This window comes from Pelobates fuscus, chromosome 1 (genome assembly GCF_036172605.1).
Source record: "Pelobates fuscus isolate aPelFus1 chromosome 1, aPelFus1.pri, whole genome shotgun sequence".
Taxonomy (NCBI): Eukaryota; Metazoa; Chordata; class Amphibia; order Anura; family Pelobatidae; genus Pelobates; species Pelobates fuscus.
The window spans coordinates 176,487,394-176,514,451 of record NC_086317.1 but is presented as its reverse complement, the minus strand read 5'-3'; the positions used below and the strand labels follow the sequence as shown (position 1 = coordinate 176,514,451).

General features: G+C 45.8%; 1 protein-coding gene across 3 annotated transcripts in view; it reads right to left on the bottom strand.

The window, feature by feature from the left end:
* Nucleotides 1–27,058, bottom strand: part of CUEDC1 (CUE domain containing 1) — a 191,813-nt gene that overhangs the window by 102,022 nt on the left and 62,733 nt on the right. For all 3 annotated transcript variants that reach the window (XM_063452985.1, XM_063452990.1, XM_063452987.1), the window contains exon 4: nt 9,358–9,484. In XM_063452985.1, the coding sequence (XP_063309055.1) occupies nt 9,358–9,484 (127 nt within the window). The remainder of the gene's footprint in view (nt 1–9,357; nt 9,485–27,058) is intronic.

Sequence of the window (27,058 nt, the reverse complement as noted above, 5' to 3'; positions counted from 1 at the left end):
TTGTAGATGTACCGCATAGCGGTATTTGCTCAGGTCCGGTAGTCCCAGGCCTCCCCTCAGTTTTGGTTGTGTGAGGATCTCGTATCTTAATCTAGCTTGCTTTCCATTCCACACGTATTGGGTGAACGTCTTTCGCGCCTGGTTGAAGTACTCCCTGGGTATGTCAATCGGTAGCGTCTGGAGAAGATACAGGAATCTGGGCAGGGCGTTCATCTTCAGGACATTTATTCTCCCCAGCCAGGTGATGTGTGGGAGTGTCCATTGTTGCAGGTCCTTCTTAATGCGTCCCAGGAGTGGGGTGAAGTTGAGCCGAAACAGGTTCGGTAATCTAGCTGAGATCCGGATGCCTAGGTACCCCATTGCCTCCTTGCACCAGCGGAGGGGCAGTTCCTCCCGGATCTCCCGCATCGTACTTGGATTGCAGCCGATGTTGAGGATTTCCGACTTTTCATAGTTAATCTTTAAGTTAGAGAGATGTTGGTAAGTATCGAATTCCTGTAAGACCGTTCTTAAGGATGTGTGCGGGTCCGTCACGGAAAACAAAAGATCATCCGCATATGCTGATATTTTGCATTCTCCCCAGGTTCCCCTGATGCCCCTTACGCCCTCATTTCCCCGTATTGCATTGAGAAATGGCTCCAAGCCGAGGACAAAGAGTAGGGGCGATAAGGGGCACCCCTGCCTGGTTCCATTGCGTATATCGAATGGTTGGGAGAGGATTCCGTTCACACACACCCGGGCCGCCGGTTTACTGTAAAGTGCCTGTACCCATGTCAACATATGGGGCCCAAAGCCCGCCTGCCGGAGCGTCATCATGAGGAAGGACCAATCCACCCTGTCAAACGCTTTCTCAGCATCCGTCGATATCAGCAACGCGGGGAGGCATTGTTTTTGAGCCACATGTATCAGGTTGATTACCTTCACCGTGTTGTCTCGGGCTTCCCTTCCTTTAATGAATCCCACCTGGTCCGGGTTTATAAGCCCCGGTAAAAGGGGTTGGATGCGGAGAGCCAGTATCTTCGTAAAGAGTTTCCGTCATTCCGTCAGATCTTTCCCCTCTTTTGGTAGTACCACTACGTGGGCCATGAGCATGTTGGGTTACAGTGTGCCCCCTTCTCTGATAGAGTTGAAGACGTTCACCAAGTGGGGCGCCAGGTCCTTGGCGAAGTTTTTATAATATTGTGCGGTGAACCCGTCTGGCCCTGGGCTTTTCCCCGTCTTTGTAAGCTTCACTGCCTGAAGCAGCTCCTCTGCGGTGATGGGTGCTTCTAAGGCTTCTCTCTCTTCCTCACTCAGCGTGGTTGTGAGATGCCGGGCCACATATTCCTGTCTCTTATCATGTAGAGCCCTTAACATAGAAACATAGAAACATAGAATGTGACGGCAGATGAGAACCATTTGGCCCATCTAGTCTGCCCAGTTTTCTAAATACTTTCATTAGTCCCTGGCCTTATCTTATAGTTAGGATAGCCTTATGCCTATCCCACGCATGCTTAAACTCCTTTACTGTGTTAACCTCTACCACTTCAGCTGGAAGGCTATTCCATGCACCCACTACCCTCTCAGTAAAGTAATACTTCCTGATATTATTTTTAAACCTTTGTCCCTCTAATTTAAGACTATGTCCTCTTGTTGTGGTAGTTTTTCTTCTTTTAAATATAGTCTCCTCCTTTACTGTGTTGATTCCCTTTATGTATTTAAATGTTTCTATCATATCCCCCCTGTCTCGTCTTTCCTCCAAGCTATACATGTTAAGATCCTTTAACCTTTCCTGTGTCCGTCTCCAATTCCCCTATCATGGGTGGCAGATTATAGAGGGACGCATAGTAGGATTTGAAGGCTTCCGCTATTGTTTTAGGGGTTCGACGGCACTCCCCTCCGTAGTTTATTTGTTGGACAAAGCATTTCTGACGTTTGGCACGCAGGGCTCTAGCAAGCATTTTGCCACATTTATTGCCATGTTCGTAGAATGCTTTCCGGACTAGCCGGAATTGAAATTGAATCTGAGACGTGAGGCAGGACTGCAATCTCGATCTGGCCGCCGTCAGACGTTTATATGCTTCATCATCAAGGGTGTCTTTATGTAGCCTCTCCATCGCTGCAATTTGAGTCGTCAGGTCGGAGATTTCATGTATACGTTGTTTTTTTTGTTGCGCTCCGTGCTTGATCAAGAGCCCCCGAATCGTGCATTTATGGGATTCCCATACTACGGATGGGTTGGCTTCCGGAGTAGCGTTTTCTAGGAAGAATTGCTCCAATGCCTTGGTGATATCTGTGTGTACCACCGGGTTGTCCAGCAGCGCCTCGTTCAGTCTCCATATCCATTGCTTTTGGGTAGGACTGGGGTGTTTAATGGCCATGAGGACCGGCGCATGGTCTGACCATGTCATCGGGGCGATATGCGCCGATAGAAGGTTGTCCAGATGTCGATGTTGCATAAACAGGTAGTCCAGTCTGGAGTAGGAGTTGTGGGCCGATGAGTAGGAGGTGTAATCTCTGGTCACGTGATTGACCGTTCGCCAACAGTCCATGAGCATGTGGTCATGTAGCAGGGTCTTGGTACCCCGTATTACGTGATCCGGGAGTGTTGTCTTGCCCGAGGATGTGTCCACACCGGGGTCCATGGGAACGTTGAAGTCCCCCCGTAGCACAACTGTACCCTCCCCAAATGCCTCTAAGGCCTCCAGGGTAGCTTTCAGGAAGGCTTTCTGCCCCTTGTTCGGGAGGTATACGTTAGCGAAAGTAAACTGTGCGTGGTGAATTGTGCCCTTCACGAAGAGGTATCGCCCTTGCGGGTCTGCCATTTCTGCCCCCGTCTGGAAGGGAACGTCTGTTGAAAAGAGAATCGCCACTCCCTTTGACTTGGCGTCGGGGTTGTTTGCGAAGAAACCCGTTTGGTAGTACTTGTTGGAGAACCTCGGTGCCTGGGTCAAGAGGAAATGGGTTTCCTGAAAAAATGCCACCGAAACCTTCAGCGCTCTGAGTTCTCGCAATGCCCGAGCCCTTTTCTGTGGGGAGTTCAGGCCCCTTGCATTCAGTGTGTATACCACCAGTCCCGCTCCGTTCCTCCCCCCCGAAGGGACGGGGTGTCCGGCTCGGCGGCATTAGGTGGTCTACCGGATGCGGGGCTCCGGGGCAGAACCTAAGGGGCGGGATGGCCGTCCCAGGAACAGCGGGAAGGCAAGCAGGGGGGGACGGATGGGGGAGACAGGGGCGGGGGCAGCAAGCGGGAGGGAAAGGGGGAACGAGGGGAAGGGGGTCGGTAATGGATCAGAGAGCCGGCTAGCCGGCCGAACGTGATTTACCGCCCGAGGCGGTTGAGAGATGGGCAATGTGCCTCTGAGCTCGATGGAGGGGTTCTTGTGTCTGCCCCTTACTCCTCGAGCCTCAGTGTCTCGGCAGTACGCCCGTGGGGTGCCGTCTGCGCCTCTCAAGAGGTCTACTAGAACCGTCCGTCCCTAATGCCCTAGGTTGGTGTCGCCCAAAATAAAAAAAATAAAAAAGAATATATCAGTAAATAAGTAGATAACATTTGTAAAACCAAGTAAACCCTAAAAAGAGGGCCTGTCAGGTCTTCCATGGGATTAGCGATGTGAGTGAACCCATCTGGGTTCCTCCGTCTGTGTGCAGTATTTGCTGTCGGTGTAGTCCCTAGTGTTTCATTGTCCCCCTCTATGTGTGTTCCCCCTATGGGGCTGCGCGTGTGGCTAGGAGAAGCCCCTGCTGTCTCAAACGTTAGGGTCTCCAGGGGGTCTTCGCCCTTTTGATATAGTGTCCGTTGGTGTTTGGACTCTGCTTGTTAGTGTCAGTGGTTTATAGCACCCTCCTCTATCTCCGCAGGGGGGCCATGGCATGAAGTGTCCCTAAGGTGTGGTGAGCCCGTGGCAGGTCCCTCTGGGGGTCTCTGTGCGTCCCTCTAACTATGGTTATGGTGATTCCCAGTGGTGTACCGTGGGCCTGTGCAGTTTCGTTTGATGTCAAGTGAACTCCGGTGTCAGTATGGAATTGAGGTTGTTGGCCGTGAACATGGCTATCCAGAGAGATCCTCCGGAGTGAAGGGGGCTCGTAGGTCCACTATGCTCTGGGGGGTCCCCAGCTCTCCCGGGGCAATTCCTGGTTCTCTTCCTCCCTACCTCTGGCATTCCCAGATCCCGCTTCCCCCCACAGCCCCCCCACCCCGGCAGCCATGTGTGGTGGAGTATGCGGGCTATGATCATGGGTCCGTCCCCCCGCCACCCACTCCCCCTCCGGGTCGTCCTGGTAACCATACTGACGGTAATAGTTAGCGAGTCCACTAAGGATCAGCATCAACTGTGGGATCCCCCTCCCCGTCCTCCATATTACACTGTTATATTCGGTAATAGCAATATTAATGTAGAGAGAGGGAAAGAAAAAGAAAAAGGGAGGGGGGGATAAAGAAAAGGGGAAAAAGAAGAAGACAAAAAAAAAGAAAGATAATGGTTAGAGCTGTGGAGAAATGGTAAGAAAAAGCAAAAGGAAACTAATCAAAAGTCCAGAACAGGTAGAGGAAAAGTTTGTAGTGTCAGTACATCAGACCCTGTACTTATGTACGGGGTAGCGCTGCCAGGCCGCAGTCCACTCTCATGTTCAGGCCCCCTGCCGCCCCATCACCTTTTCCTCCGGACCGGCCTGGGGAAGTGAGGAGATGTCCATTCCTGCTTCTCCCTCCGCCAGGTATCTTCTGCTGACAGGGCGTCCTGTGTTTCTCTCATTCAGAGGGCAGTTCATCCAGTCCAGGACTCGTGTGTACGGGAGCCCCAGTGCCTCCATGAAGGCCGGTACATCTTTCGGTGTGCGGATGGTCGCCTCTGTATTCCCCCTGCGGGCTAGTAGCGCGAATGGGAACAGCCATCTGTACCGGATCCGCTCCTGCTGTAGCGCCATCGTGACTGGTCTCAGCGCCCTTCTGGATTGCAAGGTGAGATGCGATAAATCATTGTATAGTTCCACCAGCTGGCCCTCGAATCGCCAGCCCGTTCAGCTCGTGCTCTCAGCATTATGTCAGCTTTCAGTTGGTAATCTTGTATGCGGCAGATGATGTCTCTTGGTGGGGCGTCGGGTGGCGGGCGCGGGCGCAGTGCCCGGTGGGCTCTATCCATTGCTACTCTGGCGTCTGGTGGGCGGCCCAGGAGCATGTTGAAGAGGCGAGTGAGTATCATTTTGAGGTTTTCTTGGTCCGAGGATTCTCTCAGGCCCCGCACCCGTATGTTGTGCCTTCTACTCCTGTTGTCTAAGTCTTGTTGCTTGTTGTTGGATGGCGGGTGTGTCCGGGCCTGTTGCGTGGGAGTCTCTCTCTTCCAGTGAGCTGACTCTTGCCTCCAGAGAGGTCATCGTGGTGCGGACTGATGCGATTTCGGTCTGCAGTGCGCCCTTCACCTCGTCCACCAGCTTTTGGAAGTCTTCTTTCTTGGGCAGGGAGGCAAAGAGCGCGTACCAGTCCGGGGTCTGTGCAGTTAGCCTCTCCTCTTGGTCCAGCGTAGATCCTGCCTCCGAGATCGTGGATCCTGGCGAGGTCGGCGCCATGTTGGAGGCCTCGAGGCGAGCCGCCAAAACCGCTGGCGTTTGGAGGTACCCCCTGATAGACGCTGAGAGGGTCTCCCCCTGGGTTCTAGGGGTTGAGGGTGTCATCTGGGTTCGTTTCGTGCGACCCATGGAGGCCATGTACTGTGTGTTGTAGCGTATTTAGGGCATCAAGGGACGGAGCCACAGGATTAGGCGGCCATCTCAGTCCAGCGTCAGACCACGCCCCTACTATCACTAATTTACATCCATAACAGTAGCTCCAGCAAAAAGTAGCCCTTTTTTTTTTTTTTTGGCAAGTTTATAAGAACAGTACATGTACTATGTTCAAACAGTTAAAGACATGCAATGCTAACATGCACTACATGTGAGGCGACAGGTATGGCATTATACATGTAAAAGAAAATTTTCGAACTAAGAGCAAAAACATTTTGAGTATTTGTTGCTGTGTGAATCTCAGGCTAAGTGAAAGGTTATGGGTATGCGTCTCGGCTGGTAATATAACACCTTCTAGCACAGATAAGCTGTCTAGACCAAGGTAGGTAACATTAACAGGTTGTATCAGGCAAGGTATTAACCTCGTAGAGGTTATGTAACAGAAGGGTTATTTGCTATGAGCCCGTTAAACGGTTTGGGTAGTCATGCGGTGAGAGAACCCAGCATAGTGCTCGCTTAAGTTGGGCAGGTATGCCGGTCTATACAGTGATGTGCACGGCTTGTGTGTTTTAGTTGCGTGTTGCCCTACGTGAAGAGTATGCCGGTAGGTGTATGCATAGGGTAAGAAAGCTGTAATTTTGCTAATGACCCCTCAGAGAGCGATCGATAAACCTATGGGATTGTAGGAATTGCAGCCTAATATGCATTTGGCAGTGCGGTTACGTTTTTCTCTGCAGGGGATGTGGGTCACGGCCACTGCTCTTTGGTGTGGAGTGTAGCCTAAATGTGAGGCAGGATTAGTGGGTTATGGTGGAAGCATGTCCCTCCCACTCCTGTACCGCTACCCTTTTTCTGTGCTAACCTTCACGGCGGCATACAGTGTCATTGTCCCTTTTGTCCGGTGTCGGCCACACCACCGTCCCCAGATTCTCACAAGGGCCCTTGTGGAGATATTGGAGGCATTTGTGTGGTGTCGTAGCTCCATTAGGTGGTCTAAGAGTACCCATGGAGAGGTGCCTTCCTTAGAGTTATCGAAGGGGCTGAGTGTGCCTTCGCTAGTTCTGGTCAGCTGTTTTGGTGGTGTGAGCTATTGTGTGTTCTGTATGCTTGTTGCCTGTGCCTTGTTGGTTTGCGGGTAGCTGTGGTAGTGTTAGTTGGGAAGTGTAGGTGGGAGCAGTCAGATTAACATTGTCAGTTCATCCTGAAGAAAGCCCCGGACGAGGGCTGAAACGTTGGTGTTACTATGTGATGGCAACTATTTGAATAAAGAAATCTTTGTTTCACTTTTTCAAGACCGTGAGTGCAAGCCTTTTTTTCTAAATATATATAACTGATTAGTATATTCCTATCTATTCTAACTACCTATAAATGATAAGCTTAAGGGTTAAAGTATATACTCCGCCCGAGAATCACATACTTCATTGCTTACTCGGAACTACAACACTGGGTTAAACTTGCAAAATCCACCCATCTAGACAATTATGTAATTTTGGGGGATGGAACATGAGACACAATAGGTGGGATCGATAACAATTTAAAACTCAAGGCTTTCAGTTTGAAAGCTACTCCCCTGACGAAGGTGCCATTAGAGCACCGAAATGTGCGTTAGGACTTTATTTTTACTTTTTCACTTAGCACTTTACTCACTATGCATTAACTTCGATCACCACTTTTGTTTTTGTTTTTAATTATTGTGAGGATGCTCCAGGGGGTCAAATTAAGGTTTACCCATGTATACTAGGAGATAGACTCCATTGCAGCTGTTTATACAGGGACTTATACCATTAGCATCCATAAAGGTGCTATAGGATATCAGTATCAGGCACTAATAGAACCTGTGTAGGTGCAGGAGATTATACTTATTTCTGTTTTTTTTGCTCCCTTGAATGAGCAGTAATTGAGAGATTTTGGCGATTGTATTTAATAGTCCAGACTATAGATAAGTGGACTTTTGCAGGATAGGGAGCAGCATATATGTATAGAAATAGGCACTTTTAAGCCTCCAGAAAATGTGATTCCTTTGATTACCGTCATACTTACCTAAGCAGTGTCTAAAGTTACTAACCCTTTCCCTCCTATCTCTCCAGATTTTCCAATATTATTTCGCTTTGTATACTTTTCTACTCCAATAACCCTATTGTACTACCATTATAGCAAATTGACAATTTAGGTGATCTCTCCCTATTATAATACTGTCTTTTTCAATGAAACTCCCCTCTCCTTTTTCAACGACTGCTCCAGATTATTTGGACATTGTAAATCATGAAATGATTTTGAAGGGATGTTTATTGTACGAATAGGGAATATACACACACACACACTTTATCACCTGTTGTCTTGATTTTTAGGATCACTATATATCTAATTAGCATATAGATACAACTGTCAGTTTTATGTTTATTTTTGTCAACGGGATAATAAAGCCTGTTATCAATCTTCGCGCACACATTTTTTACTGTTGAAGACATTGCATTCAATCAATTACTTTGTTTTATGAGAGACCAAACCAGGGATTCTCACATGCGTTTTTCCTGATTTATATCTTTACTATAAGGGTTAAGCCCTGGGTGGAACTGGTACCTCCCCCACTGACTAACCCCCGTCAGGGATATTGTCAATATAAGGGTGATTTAGTCTATTAATTTTGTTTAATCACCTGACAGATCTGCATAGAAGGACAGGGTCATGTCCTTAAAGTCGTCCCCTTGAGAGATGCTAGGACAGCTACCTTATCTGCAGAGCTGCGGTACCACACCACGAGGTCCCTGGCTCCCTCCAGAGCTTTGGATCCATGAAGACTGTGAAGACGTCTAAAGTGGCATTTCTGGCTTGCTTAGGTGCCAACAGCACTCACGTTAATCTTCACATTAGGTGTGGGAGTTGCGCTGCGGAGATGTCCTCCGAGACCCCTCTGATCTTCAGATTGTTGCTAAGTCGGTGGTCCTCAATAATCACGTAGCGCTGCTCATGCTTGGCTTGCTGCATATTGAGCATCTGTATTTCAAGTTGGAGCTCTGTAATTGATTGCGTGTTTTTGTCTGAGGAGGCTTCCACCGCCCCTATGCGACCAACTAGGCCAGTGAGGTCGTTGTGAAGCTGGGCCACATCCGGCTGGAGTATTTTCTGCAAGTCCCCCAGCATGCCTTTTAATGTTGCTGCAGTCACCGGTACTTGGGAGCAGTCTGCGGTAAGATCAAAGGGAGCAATCCACCAGGGCTCTAAGTCAGGGTGAAGTCCTCCGAGGAGTGTGAGTAATCCTCGAAATAGGCAGCCATCTGTGGACTGTATGCACCATGTGAAAAAGATCGCAGATATTGACGCGCAACTTGGGCTTGTCCGGATTCTACTTTTTTTTGTTTTTCATCCCATTGTAGGTAAGTGACTGAAGGTTGTTTTTCCTGACACCAGGAAAAATTGTCGGTTTAACTCTACCCAGGTTGATAACAAATTTAAGCATTTAAACATTTAATTTGCATTAGTAACTTCTCTTTCTCTCTCACAAATGTAAAATGGTGTTCATTTAGGCCACAAAAGCCACATTTCTATTATTCATTTGGCATTGCTATTCGGTTCACTTTATTTTTTACAAATGATAATGTGCAGTAAATGAATAAATATAATATAATATATTTACTTCTTCAAAGAATCCACTACCCTTACCTGAACACTGTCCATTTGCTGTGGTAAGATGCGCAGAAAATCATCAGGCAGGTTTCCTAATAAAGGAGGATTCCAGTTTTTATACAGTTTTGGAACTTGTGTACCCGTGCAAGTCAACACATCAGTCCTTAAAATAAATCAAAGATAAGATCACTGTGATTGTATGAACAAAGCATGGTTAGTAAAATAATTCAATTACAGTTCTCTATTATATAACATAAGGACATTTTGGACAAGCATGTATTTAGAAAGCAAACTTTAGGAGTTATACGAGTCAAGTTGTCCAGATGTTCTGTACAACAGTCTCTAGCTGTATTCCTCTTAACACACATGACACCAAGATATAGGTGTGGACAGACACAGTGGTACACAGTCCTTCTAGATCCTTACTACATCACAGCATTGTTTTCTGCATAACTGAGGTATGTGCAAAATTAAAGGTACACTAAAGTCACAAACCATAAAATCTCAATGAAAAGGTCTGGGTGCAGTGTCCATGTCCGGTTCACTCAACTCTTTCCTATGGGAAAATGAAATGCGCACTCGCCATACGTTTAGTCCTTTTTGAGGAGCATTGGATTGGACATCAGAGGAAGAGGTTATACCACCTTTGTGCTGTCACTAGGGGAGTAGAGTTAAGCTGAGCCGAGGAAACCTAATAGCACCTAAGAGGGACCTAGAAAGGAGTACGGTAATGGGGTACTATAGTGATAGTAAAAAAAGCTTTTTATTCCTAATGCTAAATTTTTTCTTTAAGTTGTTCAGTATCAGTAACTCCAATGCACGGACAAAAGAAAACTACATTTAGAACAGAAAGCTGGTAAATATGCACTAAAAGTTAAGTGTTAGAGAACACATAGGGTACAGGAGATCCAGGATTATTTTAAAAAATAAGGCAATTAATCAGTTCAAATAAGACATGAGCATTTACAAAATGTGTTTAAGTTTGTATTCTGCCGAGTCTCTGCCTCTAATCAATTACAATTTACATTTACTACGTGTATTTTGAAACTCGGCAATGCCAGCTCTCAGAAGGAGTTTATCTATGAAGATGCTCTTAAAAGAGCAACCATGAATAGTTTGGGGGACATGTTTTTTTTATAGTGGGGCCCATGAATCTAAACCATGAAAGCAACACAAACATTCAATATATATTTGTGTTAGGGGCACATAGCCGTATAAGGAGTAACGATCCAGTGTAAGCGTAGGATAGTATAAAAGAACAAGTCGGTTGTGGTGTGCCGGAACCAACAATGCGATTCAAATTCCAGGCATTTTATCAAGCGCTGCCTACAGCCGCTCAAGCATCCTATGTATAGCCCTGTTTATGAATAGATTTACAGATAATGGTTTGTACTGGCCCCGAATATATTTGTATAATGTTATATCCCCTCTCAGGTGCCGTTTTTCCAACTGAAGAGATTGAAATGTTTTGACCTTTCTTCATAACTAAAATGTTCCATTCCTTTTATCAATTTTGTAGCTCGTCTCTGCACTTTTTCTAGTGCCATGATATTTTTCTTTAGAACAGGTGCCCAAAATTGCACAGCATATTCAAGGTGTGGTCTTACCAGCGATTTATAAAGAGGCAAAATTATATTTTCATCTCGAGAATTTATGCCCCTATTTATACATGACAAAACCTTACTGGCCTTAGCAATGGCAGATTGACATTGCATATTGCTACCCAATTTGTTGTCTATAACAATTCCCAAATCCTTCTCGTGTGTGGTTATCCCTAGTTCACTACCATTTAGGGTGTAAATTGCTTGTGCATTTTTTTTTTTATTTTTTTTTTAAACATTCTTTATTTGTTGTTTTTCAGTGAGATAAGAAACATTAGGGTACAAAAAAGAAATCGGGTGGGGGTGGTACAGCCAAAATAGTACAGGTGCGCAGTATTTTCCCCATTCAGATCTTTATTTCTTAGGGTTTTGTGGGAGAGCTGTGGTTGCCTGGTGTGGTCAGTTGGAATAGCGTTTGCTGTGCGGTAGTGTGGGGTACAGTGACCTCGTTTTTGGTCTCTTTCCTTTTATGCGGTTCGTCTGCTCGCACCTGTATTGGTGGCTGTTTGAGATTTGCGGTATTTCTCGGTAATGGTTAGTTTGGTAGGGTAGGTTACCCTCTTTTCTGGCCGTTTTGTTTTTGTCGTTGCTTAATGATGGGTTCCCGTGGGTCCGGGTGGTCGGTTGGGGGGGGGTTGAGGACCTATGTACAGGGGTAGAGTACCATGGCGGGGTTCGGTCTCCATTGGTTGTCCGATATATCAGGTTGGGGTTGTGCTGTGTATGCAGAGTTTCAGTGTTTTGGTGTTTTAGTTTTGTTAGTGTGGTGGGCCTGATTGGTGATGTGGTGGCCGTCCGTAGGCCCTTATTGTAGGTGGGGTTCAGATAGCCAGGGGTCCCATATTTTGTGGAAGTGCTTGGAGCTTGTGCATTCTTAACCCCGAAGTGCATAACTTTGCATTTTTCTACATTAAATTTCATCTGCCATTTTAGTGCCCAGTCCCCCAATCTATCCAAATCCCTCTGCATCAAGGCAATATCCTGCTCACATTTTATTACTTTACAAAGCTTTGTGTCATCTGCAAACACTGATACATGGCTTTCAATGCCCATTTCAAGATAATTTACCCATTTCAAGATCATGATCTTGAAATCATGGTTGGTGATGTCTCAGACAATCCTGGGAGGAACATGCTTATACCATCCAATGTGGTTAAGAACTTCTTCCACATGAGTAGGTCTGCTGTGGCTTGGGTATCTAAGGACAGCCTATGATCGTCATGTCGGAAATGTGAAAAAAGCAAAGTAATCTAAATATGAAAGCACGGCCTTGTGGTATGATGCGTATGGCAAAATTTAAGGAACCTAGTAGGGATTGTAGCTCCTTGTGGTTGCAAGAACCATGCAGAAGGTAGTAATTTATGTTGTTGAGAATGTTCCCTATTTTGCCTTGTGGTAAACTTGCTTGCATGGATGCAGAGTCAAGTTGGATGCCAAGGAATGTGATGATAGTATCTGGGCATTCTGTTTTCTTAGGGGAAACTGGGATACCCAAGTGGTCAAACAGGCTTATGGCTTCCTTGAGGCTTTCTAGAGGGAAAGGTGTTCTCTTCGACCATCAAGAAGTCATCTAGATAGTGTATGACTGTGGAGCATCTGGATATGTTTAATAACAACCAGCAAAGAGTTTCTGCAAATATATCGAAAATATTTGGGCTACTCTTTGACCCAAAAGTTAATCGGGAGAAAAAAATAGTAACTGCCTTCCCATTTAATACCATGTAAGTGCCAAAGTGTGGGGTGGATTGATAGCAGTTTGAATGTGTTGATATCAGTCTTACTTAACCAAGCTCCAACAACTGCTTGAATGATGGCTGTAATGGCATGATCAATGGTGGTGTATTGTAGGAAAAACTCCTCGGAGGGTATGAGGGAGCTGTGACTCGGGGTAGCAGAGGTGTGTGGTGCTGATAAGTCTATGATCAGTCTCTATTTGAGGGAAGATTTTCCTGTGACAATCCGAATGGGGTTTGTTCTCCATGTTGTAAATTGTGGGGATTGGAAAGGCCCGAGTAGAAAGCCCAGCCGTTGGGTTCTGCTGTGCTGACTGCAAGTTTGGGCATTCAAGATTCCATGAAGGCATTTGTACTGTACCCATATAGAAGCCCTCTGACAACCCAGAGATTAGGAAATCTACTAGATGTCTGGAAAGGTGATGAGTCAGTAATGCTAAAAATGCAGTGATGTTTACAGACGTTAAGTACGGTTTAGGGTACATTTTATTGGGACACATGGTTTTAGCATGTGCCCTGAAACATTTTTAACATATATGCAACAGTCTGCATGCACTGAAACTACACGTACCAACATTAAAATTGTTGCAAATATGTGATTTTCCAAAAAAGATAATAGGACGACCCAATTTGTCTCTGGTAGTTTTCTTCGTTCTACCAGAGGTGCTAGGGACTGGAGCATAAGAGTGATCAACTGCTGTGTTGGGACAAAAGTTGGTCGTGTGGGTAGTAGGATGCACAAGCTGGTGTCTTAAGACCTGCAAAGTGTCTGCAGAATATCTCTGACCAGACACTTTGGCTGAAAAAGATCTATGGTAGTCGTAAAATGCTGTACCACCATATTTGTTAAAAACAGAAAACAGCAAATGAGTGGGTGAAGACGATAATAAAAATAGAATAGGATAGTGCGGGCCAGCAACTGACCAGAGGTCACTCCCAACCTCAATATACCAAAGACAACACACCTTAAATTAATTCAGATAACAGGGGCACCACAGTCACTTAAAATACTTCCAAATAGACAAGGGGAGAGTAATCAGTATTAACACCATATTTATTGAAAATTATACCAATGAAAAACACATAATGGCAATGGCACAATACATGTGCAAAATAAGCAGAAAATAAACCCTTAGGAATAGCAGCTTAAAATAACATGCTGTTACAGTAAAGTGCATATATAAGTGACAAAGAGCAACAGAGCTCACTCCAACTGCTCTAAGGCAGGTAGAATCCAATGCACAATAATAAAAACAGTAAAACACTGCAAAACACACAGGCATGTAAAAAAAGACTGCTAGTACCAATGTACAGGGTTCCTGCTGCAGCTCAACGCGTTTCGTCTAGTTTGACCTCCTCAGGAGCATCTGGCTTCTTTCCAATCTTCTGTGCTTCAAATATACCAGTCCGGATATCTAATTTCGTGAGTGCGCATGCGCACCCAGCGTCCGCCGCACCGTCATACGTATCAACGTGCGGATGGTCGTGCTGCGCATGCGCACCCACGCTGGAACGCATACAGAGCTTTATTGCCAATATACCCAGCTGCACACTGGATGTTCAGTATCGATGCGATCCTGGATTTACAGCCCTACCTCAAAGACAACTAAAAGCTAACAAAGTCAGCTAGTACCCTTGTGAACAAATGGACCTGTGTGTAATATGCCATAAAGGTCAAAATCAATAGAAAATTAATAAAAAAATACAGTATATACTCAAGTATAAGCTGACCCGAATATAAGCAAACGCCCCTAATTTTACCCCAAAAAACTGGGAAAACTTATTGACTCGAGTATAAGACATGGGTGGGAAATGCAGCAGCTACTGGTAAATTTCTAAATAAAATTAGATCCTAAAAAAATTTTATTAACGGAATATTTATTTACAGTGTGTGTATATAATGAATGCAGTGTGTGTATATGAGTGCAGTATGTGTGTATGAGTGCAGTGTGTGTGTATGAGTGCAGTATGTGTGTATGAGTGCAGTGTGTGTGTATGAGTGCAGTGTGTGTGTGTGTGTATGAGTGCAGTGTGTGTGTGTGTGTATATGAGTGCAGTGTGTGTGTGTGTATGTGTGTATGAGTGCAGTGTGTGTGTGTATGTGTGTATGAGTGCTGTGTGTGTGTGTGTATGAGTGCAGTGTGTGTGTATGAGTGCAGTGTGTGTGTATGAGTGCAGTGTGTGTGTATGATTGCAGTGTGTGTGTATGAGTGCAGTGTGTGAGTGTGTGTGTGTGTGTGTGTGTTGCAGAGCCTTGGTGGGTGGGTGGGCATTTTTATTATTATTTTTTGTATTATTATTTTAATATTTTTTTTTGTTACATTATTTTTTATTATAATTTTTTTTATTATTATTGTTATTATTTATATTTTTATTAATCTTTTCGTCCCCCCTCCCTGCTTCATACATGGCAGGGAGGGGGGCTCTCACTCCCTGGTGGTCCAGTGGCATTGGCAGTTCAGTGGAGGGGGCCCGTATTCGTTTGGCGAACGGCCCGGATAGCCGCGATTCGTCAAACCAAGTGTTTGCAGGCTGGTAGCTTAGGGCTGCCAGCATGCGAACGGCCACAGTAAAATATACACATACACAATATATACAGTCCCCCCCACAGCCTACGGACAACCTTGGTACAGCATAGTCCAGAAGTGGCTAGGTTTGCCACAATGCTCCCCCAGAACCAAGCCGGCATACACAGTCTGATCCCAACGGATCGGCTTGGGGATGTCCGGGAGAGCACCCACAGATCACTTTTCAAGGTCAGTTTGTCTGGAAAACTCGTCGGCGTTACCGTTTTGTTTCCCTGGGCGGTAATGTATGGTGAAGTCGAAGGGCTGCAGCGCCAAACTCCAGCGCAGCAGCCTGGCATTGTCCCCAGCCACACGGTTCAGCCACACCAACGGGTTGTGATCTGTGAGTAAGGAAAAAGGTTGTCCATACAGATACGGCTGTAGCTTTTTAAGGGCCCACACCACGGCCAGGCATTCTTTTTCGATGGCGGCGTAGCTTACTTCACGGGGTAATAACTTTCGGCTCAAGTAGGCTACGGGGTGTTCTCCGCCATCGGCTCCAACTTGGCTCAGCACTGCCCCCAATCCAAACATTGAAGCGTCTGTGTGAACAAGAAATCTTTTAGTTGGATCGGGTGCAGAGAGTACGGGAGCATTAGTTAGAGCAGTCTTTAGCTGTTGAAACGCCTGATCACACTCTGGGGCCCAGGTAACCTGTCGGGGAAGGTTTTTACGTGTCAAGTCGGTCAGGGGTTTGGCTAGGGCACTATAATTGGGCACGAACGTCCGGTAGTACCCCGCTGTACCTAGGAATGCTAGTACTTGGGTCTTGGTCGTAGGGGTAGGCCACTTAGCTACAGCTTCAATTTTGGCCGGTTCGGGTTTCTGGTGCCCGCTCCCCACCCGGTGTCCTAAATATTGTACCTCTGCCATCCCGACATGGCACTTACTAGGTTTCAGGGTCAGTCCTGCCTCCCCTATACGGTCAATAACTGCTCCTATATGTCGGAGGTGTTCTGACCAGCTCTGGCTATATATGGCAATATCGTCCAGGTATGCACATGCATATTCCTGGAACCCGTCCAATAGCCGATCCACCATCCTTTGAAAGGTCGCCGGAGCGTTTTTCATCCCGAAAGGCATGACCCGAAATTGGTACAGGCCAAACGGGGTGACAAACGCTGACTTGGGGATGGCGTCATCGGCTAGCGGAATTTGCCAGTATCCCTTACATAAGTCTATGCTCGTAAGATACTGTCCTCTAGCCATTTTATCCAGCAACTCGTCTATTCGGGGCATCGGATAGGCATCAGACACCGTCATTTAGCCTCCGGTAGTCAACGCAGAAGCGTGTGGTGCCGTCTTTCTTGGGCACCAAAACTACCGGCGATGCCCAGGGGCTGTCTGACGGTTCGATAACCCCTAGTTGCAACATTTCGTCAATTGCTGCCTTCATATGTGCCTTGACTGCTTCAGGGACACGATATGGTGTCTGCCGCATAGGTAGCTGTCCTGGGGTTTCCACTCGGTGAGTGGCCAGCGGAGTGTGCCCGGGTACGTTGGAGAAGATAGCTCCTTTAGCTAGGATCAACTCTTGTACCTGGGCACGCTCCGAAAGGCTTAGCCGCTCTCCCAGTTGGACACCCTTGGAGGGCTCTACCTGGTCCTCGGGTTCTAATAGGTCAGGTAGCGGCAGATTCTCCTGATCCTCAGAGGTCGAGGCGCATATGGCCGCCACATCCTCTATCCTCTCATGGTAGGGTTTGAGCATGTTCGCATGAAGCATGCGTCGCTTCCCTACCAATGAGCAGGGGCCAATCACATAGGTCGTGTCGCATCGCTGCTCTACGACCTGGTATGGGCCTTGCCAGACGGCCTGCAGCTTGTCTGTGCAGACAGGTTTTAAAATTAAAACTTTCTGTCCCACTTGAAAGCTACGGTCTCTGGCTCCCCTATCGTACCAGCGGCGCTGGCGTTGTTGGGCCGCCCGGAGGTTGGTGTGTACAGCCTGGGTCAACGCCTCCAGTCGGTCCCTGAACTCCAGCACGTAAGATACAATGGGGTTACCATCAGGGCTACTCTCCCCTTCCCAATGTTCTCTAATGAGGTTCAATGGCCCACGCACCCTCCTCCCAAATAGCAATTCAAAGGGGGAAAAACCTGTCGACTCTTGGGGTACCTCCCTATAGGCAAAAAGTAGATGGGGTAAGTACCGCTCCCAGTCCTTATGAGTCTCGCCAAATGTACGGAGCATCTGTTTTAGGGTCCCATTAAATCTCTCACATAACCCATTGGACTGGGGATGGTATGCTGAATTGACTATGGGTTTAATACCACATACCTTCCAAAGCTGTTGGGTAACCTCGGCGGTGAATTGGGTGCCCCTATCTGAGATTATCTCTTGGTGAAATCCGACCCGGGAAAATATTTTTATTAAGGCTTCAGCTACCGTCTCCGCATGGATGTTGGAGAGGGCAACGGCCTCGGGATACAGAGTGGCGTAGTCTACTACGGTTAAAATGTACCTCTTCCCGGAGGGACTGGGTTTGGGTAGAGGCCCGACGATATCCACAGCTACTCTGCTAAAGGGTTCCTCAATGATGGGTAATGGGCGTAGCTTAGCCTTAGAGATCCCATTAGAGATCCCAGGCCAGAAAAAAGCGTGGGTCAATCGGTAGCGGGTGCGAGTCATTCCCAGGTGACCTGATAGAGGAATGCCGTGAGCTATCCTAAGCAGCTCTTGCCTATACTTCTGGGGTACTACTAGCTGCTTGGTGGTCACAGTGACCACTCCGCCTACCCCCTTCTCTGCTATACGGTATAATAACCCTTTCTCCCAGATGTACCGCTCCCCCTCTAAACCAGCCTGGTCAGTGCTCACTTTATCTCGGTACAACTGCAGCGTGGGGTCAGTTTTTACCTCTGCCTCAAATTGTGTGGGGGTGTCCCAGGTCATACATGTCAAGGGGTTGCCATGGTTTCTTACCTGAGCCTCGGTGTGAGCTGGTGGGGCCGTGGTGCGTGCCTGCTGCCGGGTGGTTACGGGGTAGATCTCCTGATGTGGGGCCTGAGGTACAAAAGCAGATGTCATCTGACCCAGGTCATTCCCCAGTACCACATCCGCTGGTAGGTTTTGCATCAAGCCTACCTCTATCATGCCCTCCACCGCACCCCAATCCAAATGAATCTTAGCAGTGGGCAATCAGTATACGGCTCCCCCTGCCACTCGTACTGCCACAGATCCACCAGTGTGTGCTGTATCAGGAACCAAATGGGGAGTAATTAGGGTTAGGGTAGCTCCCGAATCCCAAAGTCCCTGGACTTCCTTTCCCTCCACGGTCACTAGCTGGCGGTGATGTTGCCGGTTATCCGTGGCTCGGACTGTCATGACTTCATGCAATATACCCAGGGGTTCCTCCGCATGAACACTCCACAATTCCTGTGTGGTCGGTTCGCTTTGATAATAATGGGCAGCGGCCCTAGGTACTGGGTTTGGGCGCCCCTGATTCCAGGCGGGCTTGCCCCGGTTTTGGGTACATTCCTGGGCCATATGCCCCCATTGTTTGCAAGAGTGGCATTGGATGTTGGCCCGCCCGTTATACCTAGAGGGTGGAGGCAAATTCCCTTGGGAAGGACGGGGAAATGGGGAGGCTGTGTGCGCTGGGGTTGGTATAGCGCTAGGTAGTCCGGTGGGTCGTGGGTAGCTTTTGGTTATAGAGAGAAAAAACGGGTCGCAAGAGTATTCTGAGAACGGACAGCAGCTGAAATAGCCTGCCCTTCGGTGGGTCACCGCTCAGAACTCAAGCTGGTTTTAGCTCATCTTGTGCCATTACAGAGAGAACATATCTGAAGCATATCAGACTGGTCCCACCCATACGGGCAGTCCAGATCCGAAATGCCAGCAAGTTCTCTCTGCACGAGAGACACAGCAACCCCAGACGATCGTTTCAACCTTGTTAGGCATCATCAGTGAGGCATAGCTGATATCTCTCTAGGCACCGTGAGCAAGGGGTCCACGTCTGGATTACCCTTTAAACTTATGGAGAGAAAAAACGGGTCGCAAGAGTATTCTGAGAACGGACAGCAGCTGAAATAGCCTGCCCTTCGGTGGGTCACCGCTCAGAACTCAAGCTGGTTTTAGCTCATCTTGTGCCATTACAGAGAGAACATATCTGAAGCATATCAGACTGGTCCCACCCATACGGGCAGTCCAGATCCGAAATGCCAGCAAGTTCTCTCTGCACGAGAGACACAGCAACCCCAGACGATCGTTTCAACCTTGTTAGGCATCATCAGTGAGGCATAGCTGATATCTCTCTAGGCACCGTGAGCAAGGGGTCCACGTCTGGATTACCCTTTAAACTTATGGAGAGAAAAAACGGGTCGCAAGAGTATTCTGAGAACGGACAGCAGCTGAAATAGCCTGCCCTTCGGTGGGTCACCGCTCAGAACTCAAGCTGGTTTTAGCTCATCTTGTGCCATTACAGAGAGAACATATCTGAAGCATATCAGACTGGTCCCACCCATACGGGCAGTCCAGATCCGAAATGCCAGCAAGTTCTCTCTGCACGAGAGACACAGCAACCCCAGACGATCGTTTCAACCTTGTTAGGCATCATCAGTGAGGCATAGCTGATATCTCTCTAGGCACCGTGAGCAAGGGGTCCACGTCTGGATTACCCTTTAAACTTATGGAGAGAAAAAACGGGTCGCAAGAGTATTCTGAGAACGGACAGCAGCTGAAATAGCCTGCCCTTCGGTGGGTCACCGCTCAGAACTCAAGCTGGTTTTAGCTCATCTTGTGCCATTACAGAGAGAACATATCTGAAGCATATCAGACTGGTCCCACCCATACGGGCAGTCCAGATCCGAAATGCCAGCAAGTTCTCTCTGCACGAGAGACACAGCAACCCCAGACGATCGTTTCAACCTTGTTAGGCATCATCAGTGAGGCATAGCTGATATCTCTCTAGGCACCGTGAGCAAGGGGTCCACGTCTGGATTACCCTTTAAACTTATGGAGAGAAAAAACGGGTCGCAAGAGTATTCTGAGAACGGACAGCAGCTGAAATAGCCTGCCCTTCGGTGGGTCACCGCTCAGAACTCAAGCTGGTTTTAGCTCATCTTGTGCCATTACAGAGAGAACATATCTGAAGCATATCAGACTGGTCCCACCCATACGGGCAGTCCAGATCCGAAATGCCAGCAAGTTCTCTCTGCACGAGAGACTGTTCTTTTAGCGTTTGTCTCTTCAGCTTAGAATAATCTGTCTCCATTCACTTTCGGTAATCAGTTCTTTCGCTGTATTCTGCTTGCCATTCCCTTTTCCTATTCGGCAGTTCTGTTTGCACGAATTGCGCTTTTCGGCTGTAAGGTTCGGATCCCGTCGCTTGCCACCAATTGTAGCGGAGTGCAGTATTAAAATCCCCAATCCTCCCAATAACCGGACGAAACACAGTTTGGGAGTCAACTAACTGGCTTTATTCACAGTGTGCATATTTATACAGTTCCCCATGCAAGGGGTTTCCATACAGTTACTTCAGGGGATTTCTCCCATCATGCAGCATAATTCTCCCAACAGGCTTCGCTGCACGAGAGGGATACTTCCACTAAAATGGACGATTAAGTGGATTATCCCCTCGTGCAGCAGAACTGACAATCTACATTAAAATAAATTTTTAGAGTTTTATTCGGCAGATTAATGTGACCGAACGTTCGGTAGATAGCTGGGGGCTGAGCGCATCTTTTGGGAGAATACCGCTCAGCTCCCAGCTGAACTGACCGAACGCCGCATGAAATACATTTAACCATCGAGTTCGGCTTAAAACTACCGAAAACTGACGGGGAACACAATGTGAGTAGAGCGGAACTCCCGAACGCTCTGGAAGTTCAGCGGTATTCGTATCATCGAGTAGCCGTTTTTAGTTCCCGGCACTCGACGACCGAACACCGCTGGAGATACAAAGGATCCAAGATGGCCGACCGCCGCATGGTCGGTAGTCGAACGACGGCCACCTAGGAGAGCCTTTAATTACCGCGCCACACGCCTCTAAGTGTGTGGTCTACCTGGGGAGCCCGTATTCGTTTGGCGAACGGCCCGGATAGCCGCGATTCGTCAAACGAAGTGTTTGCAGGCTGGTAGCTTAGGGCTGCCAGCATGCGAACGCCCACAGTAAAATATACACATACACAATATATACAGTCCCCCCCACAGCCTACGGACAACCTTGGTACAGCATAGTCCAGAAGTGGCTAGGTTTGCCACACTTACATCTCCTGAAGCTCCTGTCAGCTCCCTACTCCTCCGCGCCGGTCCGGTCAGCTCCCTCTGCCAGCTCACACTGTAAGTGTCGCGAGAGCCGCACTATGACCCCGCGGCTCTCGCGAGACTTACACTGGGAGCGGAGGAGGAGGGAGCTGACAGGAGCTGCAGGAGAGGTAAGTGAACGCACACAGCCCCTTGTCTGTATTATGGCAATGTAAATTGCCATAATACAGACATTGACTCGAGTATAAGCCGAGTTGGGGTTTTTCAGCACAAAAAAAATGTGCTGAAAAACTCGGCTTATACTCGAGTATATGCGGTATATTAATAGAAAAAAATCTTAAGTGTTGTGTGAGTGTGAGTCCATTTGTAGAACTAGACATTCAACAGAAAACAAAATACAAGGATATACACTAGGGATAGGAATTTAATCATAATATATATATATATATTAATTCTCTAAACAAGTGTGTCCACATAAAAATGAATATAAACATGGATAAACCCAAGGCACATAGTATTATATATATATATATATATAAAATGTAATCTCCCAAACGCCAGTGAATACAGTATGGCGGCTCAACTCCGGCATGCGGTCGATTGTATCCAATCGCAGTCACGATACTCAGACCTAGCCCTGGAATCCTTTCTGGCGCAGCCATATTCCCTGTCAATGCTCCTACACACACCACACAACCTACTTTCGGATGACCTTCTCTCAAACCCTCTCTTGGCTGTCACGACTAAAGCCTGGAAGATGGCTCGGGACAGCTTGGGGGCAAGTCCGCTATGCTCCATACACCTACCCCTGCTCCGGAACCCCGGGTTCCAGGACGGATCCAGCACATACCCATTCACAATGTGGTCAAGGCGGGGTCTCGGGTCTCTGAGTTCCTTTGTAGATTTTGACACAAACACGTTTCTCAACATGAGGTGCCTCAGGGGGGCTTCCCGGACCTTCCCATACCCTGGTATGCCTACTTCCAAGTATGACACTATTTTCACAAAGTCAGTAAATGCCTCACGCCCTCCAACTGGAATAACTCTGGAATGTCTTTCATGTACCACAAACCCAGCATTTTACTCCATCTCTACCCTCTATGCCCTTCTACGATACACACCCGATTGGAACACACTAAAAACAGGTCTGGGGAAATGGAAGACTCATTTCCCCGACATCACACCTAAGAACATCCTCAACTCACACTACACTCAAAGTCAACTACTCCCCATGGTTTCGTATCGAGACATGTTCCTGAAAACCACACACTACGCATACTTCACGCCACATCGACTGCATCTCATGGCAAGGAAGGACTCCTCTACCTGCTTTAAATGCACCCAGAACAAAGCAGATATGTATCACTGTCTGTGGGAATGTCCCATGATCCAGACTTTCTGGATAGAGGTTACACAATACTTAACGAACAACAACATGACGCCCATACCATTGAATCCCAGTTTTCTACTGTAGGGACCCGTACGCGGTGACCCCATACCTAATAGACGCTTCTCTATGATCATAGCAGTGGTGGGCCGCAAAAATATTCTTCAGGTTTGGAACCAGCCGGGCAGTCGAACACTCACAATATTCTTAACCAAACTTAAGTTCCTTTTTAAAATGGAATGGCTTCATACCCTAACCAACAAGGAACTTCTGGTGAAAAAAAATTCTCACGTGGAAATGGTACATTTCTACGCTTGACACCTCCTTCCAATCTAGAGTTAGAGCAACTTTGGAGTACACGGCATGGTTCTCGACCGAGGTGGTGGCGGGAAGGGATCCATTGTGCGTGCTGCCCAGTACCACTTATCCATAAACCTATACACGGCTCCTGGGGGGCGGGGATGTCCAGTGGCCCGGTAATTGTAAATAGTTATTGACTTTGGAAAAATCTGAGGGGAGGGAGGGGTGAAAGGCAAACCTATATAGATTTAGGGGATGCAGAACAATCAAAGCAAGGTAGACACAAAGAGCACACGATGACTAGATAAACATACCTAAAGCAAATCTGTTAAATGTAGTAAAGCAGCTAAATTTGTATGACTTCCAATACAAAATGTCATTCTGACATGTACCGCCGACTACATAACCACTCTTTCATTGCTCTACCAACTTAACACACTCAGATACTGATCACACCCCACGATAAAAATAGCTAACAAAGCCCTTGAACACCACTGCAAAAAACACAACCCCACTCCAACACAACATGTTGAAAGCAACACTCCCCAAGGTTATTTGCTTGTTTGTTTTCCGTTCTTGTTCTACTTTGACTACAAAAAACTAAACTGGCAGAGAGCGACCACAACAACAGGAAGAAAAACCTCAACAAAATGACTCTCTACTGTCTCTTCCTTTCTGTAATATATAATTGACATATGTACTATCATATGGCTTTTGCATAAGCCTAAAAATGTTACTTTACCATATGATCTGCCATTGCAAAAATAAAGATAAAAAATAAAAAAATAAGAATAAGAATAAGAATGGGGACAATCATATATAATCATAAATGATTGTATCTTATATCAGTAGGACTCAATATTTCAGTAATCGGAAGGAGCAATATATTAAAGTTAGTAATTCATAGCATAAGGATATAAAAACATATATGAGAACGTCTATACATACATACATACAAAATGTCAGTAAGAATAAGGATGGAGACAATCGTATGTACCAAACTAATAATAATTATATCTTATATCAGTAAGGCTCAAAAAAAAAAAAAATATTCAGAAGAGGCAATACAATAAAATTGATCTTTCATATCATGGAGACATAAAACATATACTAAAAAGTACACACTTGGTACTACATAAAAAGCTATCCTATGTATACAATAAATATAAAGTTCAGATAGAACATATCAACAGTACATAAAACATATAAAAACATGTAGGGAAGTGTGACAAATATAAAAGATGTGTACAAAATGGTATATAAAAATGCAAAGAAGGCAATTGTATAGAACCTATGCATGTACTTAAGGCCAATGGTATCCAAGGTAATAATACGACTAAAAGAGAACAAAGAAAGACAATGGTTAAAACCAATATTCAATCCATAAAAGCCAATATATCCAAATCAGCGTTGAGACCTAAGGGGACAGAGGTTTTCTTTTTATATATCCATTCTGTCTCCCTTATTGCAAACATTTTCTCTGTATCACCACCCCTCCAATGTGGTGTAATCCTGTCAATCCCAATACACATAAAATCTTTAAAACTAAACCTGTTACAAGAGATACAGTGTCTAGGGACACTATGTTTCAGACTTTTCTTGTTAATACCATTGAAGTGTTCTAATAGTCTTACATGAAGACTCCGAATGGTACCTCCTATGTACTGTATCCCACACTTGCATTGCAACAAATATACCACATGCTGACATTGGCAGTTAATAAAGTGCTTTATTTTAAAAACCTCTTTTGTGGTTATGCTAGTGAATTCAGTGGTTTTACTTGTTTAAAATTTACAAGTACTGCACCGTCCACACTTTTAAAAACCCTTTGGTTTTCCTGATAAAAAGCTAAAACTCTCCCTTGGATCTTTTTTTTTTTTTTTTTTTTTGGTAATATGCTTGGAGCTAAAATATTCTTCAAATTATCTGTTTTTTTATATATCACCCTTGGGTTCCGTGGTAGGATCTTTTGCAAGTACTTGTCCTGTAACAGAATTGGCCAGTTTTTACGGATAGATCTTTCTGTTAGGTTTGCCTTACAATTATATCTTGTAAGAAAGGCACATCCATAACTTTTCTCTTATGCCTTGTTAACAGGTCCTTCCTTTCAAGACCTTCTACCTCTCTTTGTGTTCTAGACAAAAGAATTTCTGGATAATGTCTATCACCAAACTTCTTGTTTAAAATCTGCACTTGTTCATTAAAATATTCCCTATTTGTACAATTCCTAAAAACTTGCATATGTTGTTCCTTAGGTATGTTGGTTAACCACTTACGGTGATGGCAGCTTGAAAACTATTTAAAACCATTCCCGTCTGTCGGTTTAAAAAAAGGTTTTGCTTTGGACCCTCCCTTCTCTTACAAACAATGTCAAGTCTAAAAAATGAATTTGGGTTTTTTGGATTTCCTCCGTAAACTTTAAGCCATAGGTATTAAGATTAATAAACGCAAAAAAATCATCTAAAACCCTCCTTTCACCTCTCCAGATAATTAATACGTCATCAATGTATCTTCTCCATTGCACCAGGTTCGCACCGAATGGATTGTTCTGCCAAATATTTTGATACTCCCAGTCTGCTACAAAAATGTTGGTGTAGCTCGGTGCGAACCTGGTGCCCATTTAAAAAAAAATGTATGATTAAATGCTTATCCCTAGTGGATATCCTTGTATTTCTTTTTCTGTTGAATGTCTAGTTCTACAAATAGACTCACACTCACACAACACTTAAGATTTTCTTCTATTAATATATTTTTTTATACATTTTCTATTGATTTTGCCCTTTATGGCATATTACACACAGGTCCATTTGTTTGTTCACAAGGGTACTAGCTGACTTTGTTAGCTGTTAGTTGTCTTTGAGGTAGGGCTGTAAATCCAGGATCGCATCGATACTGAACGTTCTCTTATAGTGAACGTCCAGTGTGCGGCTGGGTATATTGTCAAACTTCTGTATGCGTTCCAGCCTGGGTGCGCATGCGCAGCACGACCGTCCACACATTTTTTTACATGCCTGTGTGTTTTGCAGTGTTTTACAGTTTTTATTATTGTGCATTCAATTTTACCTGCCTTAGAGCAGTGGGAGTGAGCTGTTGCTCTTTGTCCCTTTAGCACCCTGCACTTTGAATGATTGTATATGCACTTTAATGTAACAGCATGTTATTTTAAGGTGCTATTCCCAAGGGTTTATTTTCTGCTTATTTTGCACATGTATTGTGCCATTGCCATTATGTGGTTTTTATTAATATAATTTTCAATAAATTTGGTGTTAATACTGATTACTCTCCCCTTGTCTATTTGGAAGTATTTTTTTATTTTTTATTTTTGTTGTGCATGTATAGATCACAGGCAGAGCAGAGGTGCCCCAGGAGCAGTCCTCCAGCTTTTCTTACATTCAGAATGCGGGGCACAAAAAGAGCAGGCACATTTTAAGGTTTTGACATTATACAAGTTAAGAACATTCGCTTTTGTGTGTAGCGGTACGATTAAGTAAGTAAACTAGATTTGCTTTTTGGCTATGCTCGTGGTAGGCTAGAGTAACATTTTTATAACAAACAAAAATGAACATGCGTTTATCTACGCCGAGGCGTAACTCTATAGAAAGGTATGACAGCAAGCTGTCAGGAACAGTAGGAGGGATCAATGTTACCATAGTAGCGATGACTACGTCAACTATTCTCCGATGGTGGTTAGAGATTGAGTGAGGATGGTTTCGTGCATAGTGGGATTCTAAGGTCCCTAAGTTAGGGGTGCTATGTCATATGGAGGTATGCGCAGGGAGATACGTGCGTGTGTACGATAATAATATAGGTATTTGAAGGGTTAACAGAATGAAAAAACGATATCTGTGTTTCTTGTGCGGTGATAGTGGTGGTTTGTTTGTTGTCACCTTCCCTTGTCTCTCTCCCCGTGTTCAATTAAACAGTTGTGGGGTCCCATGATG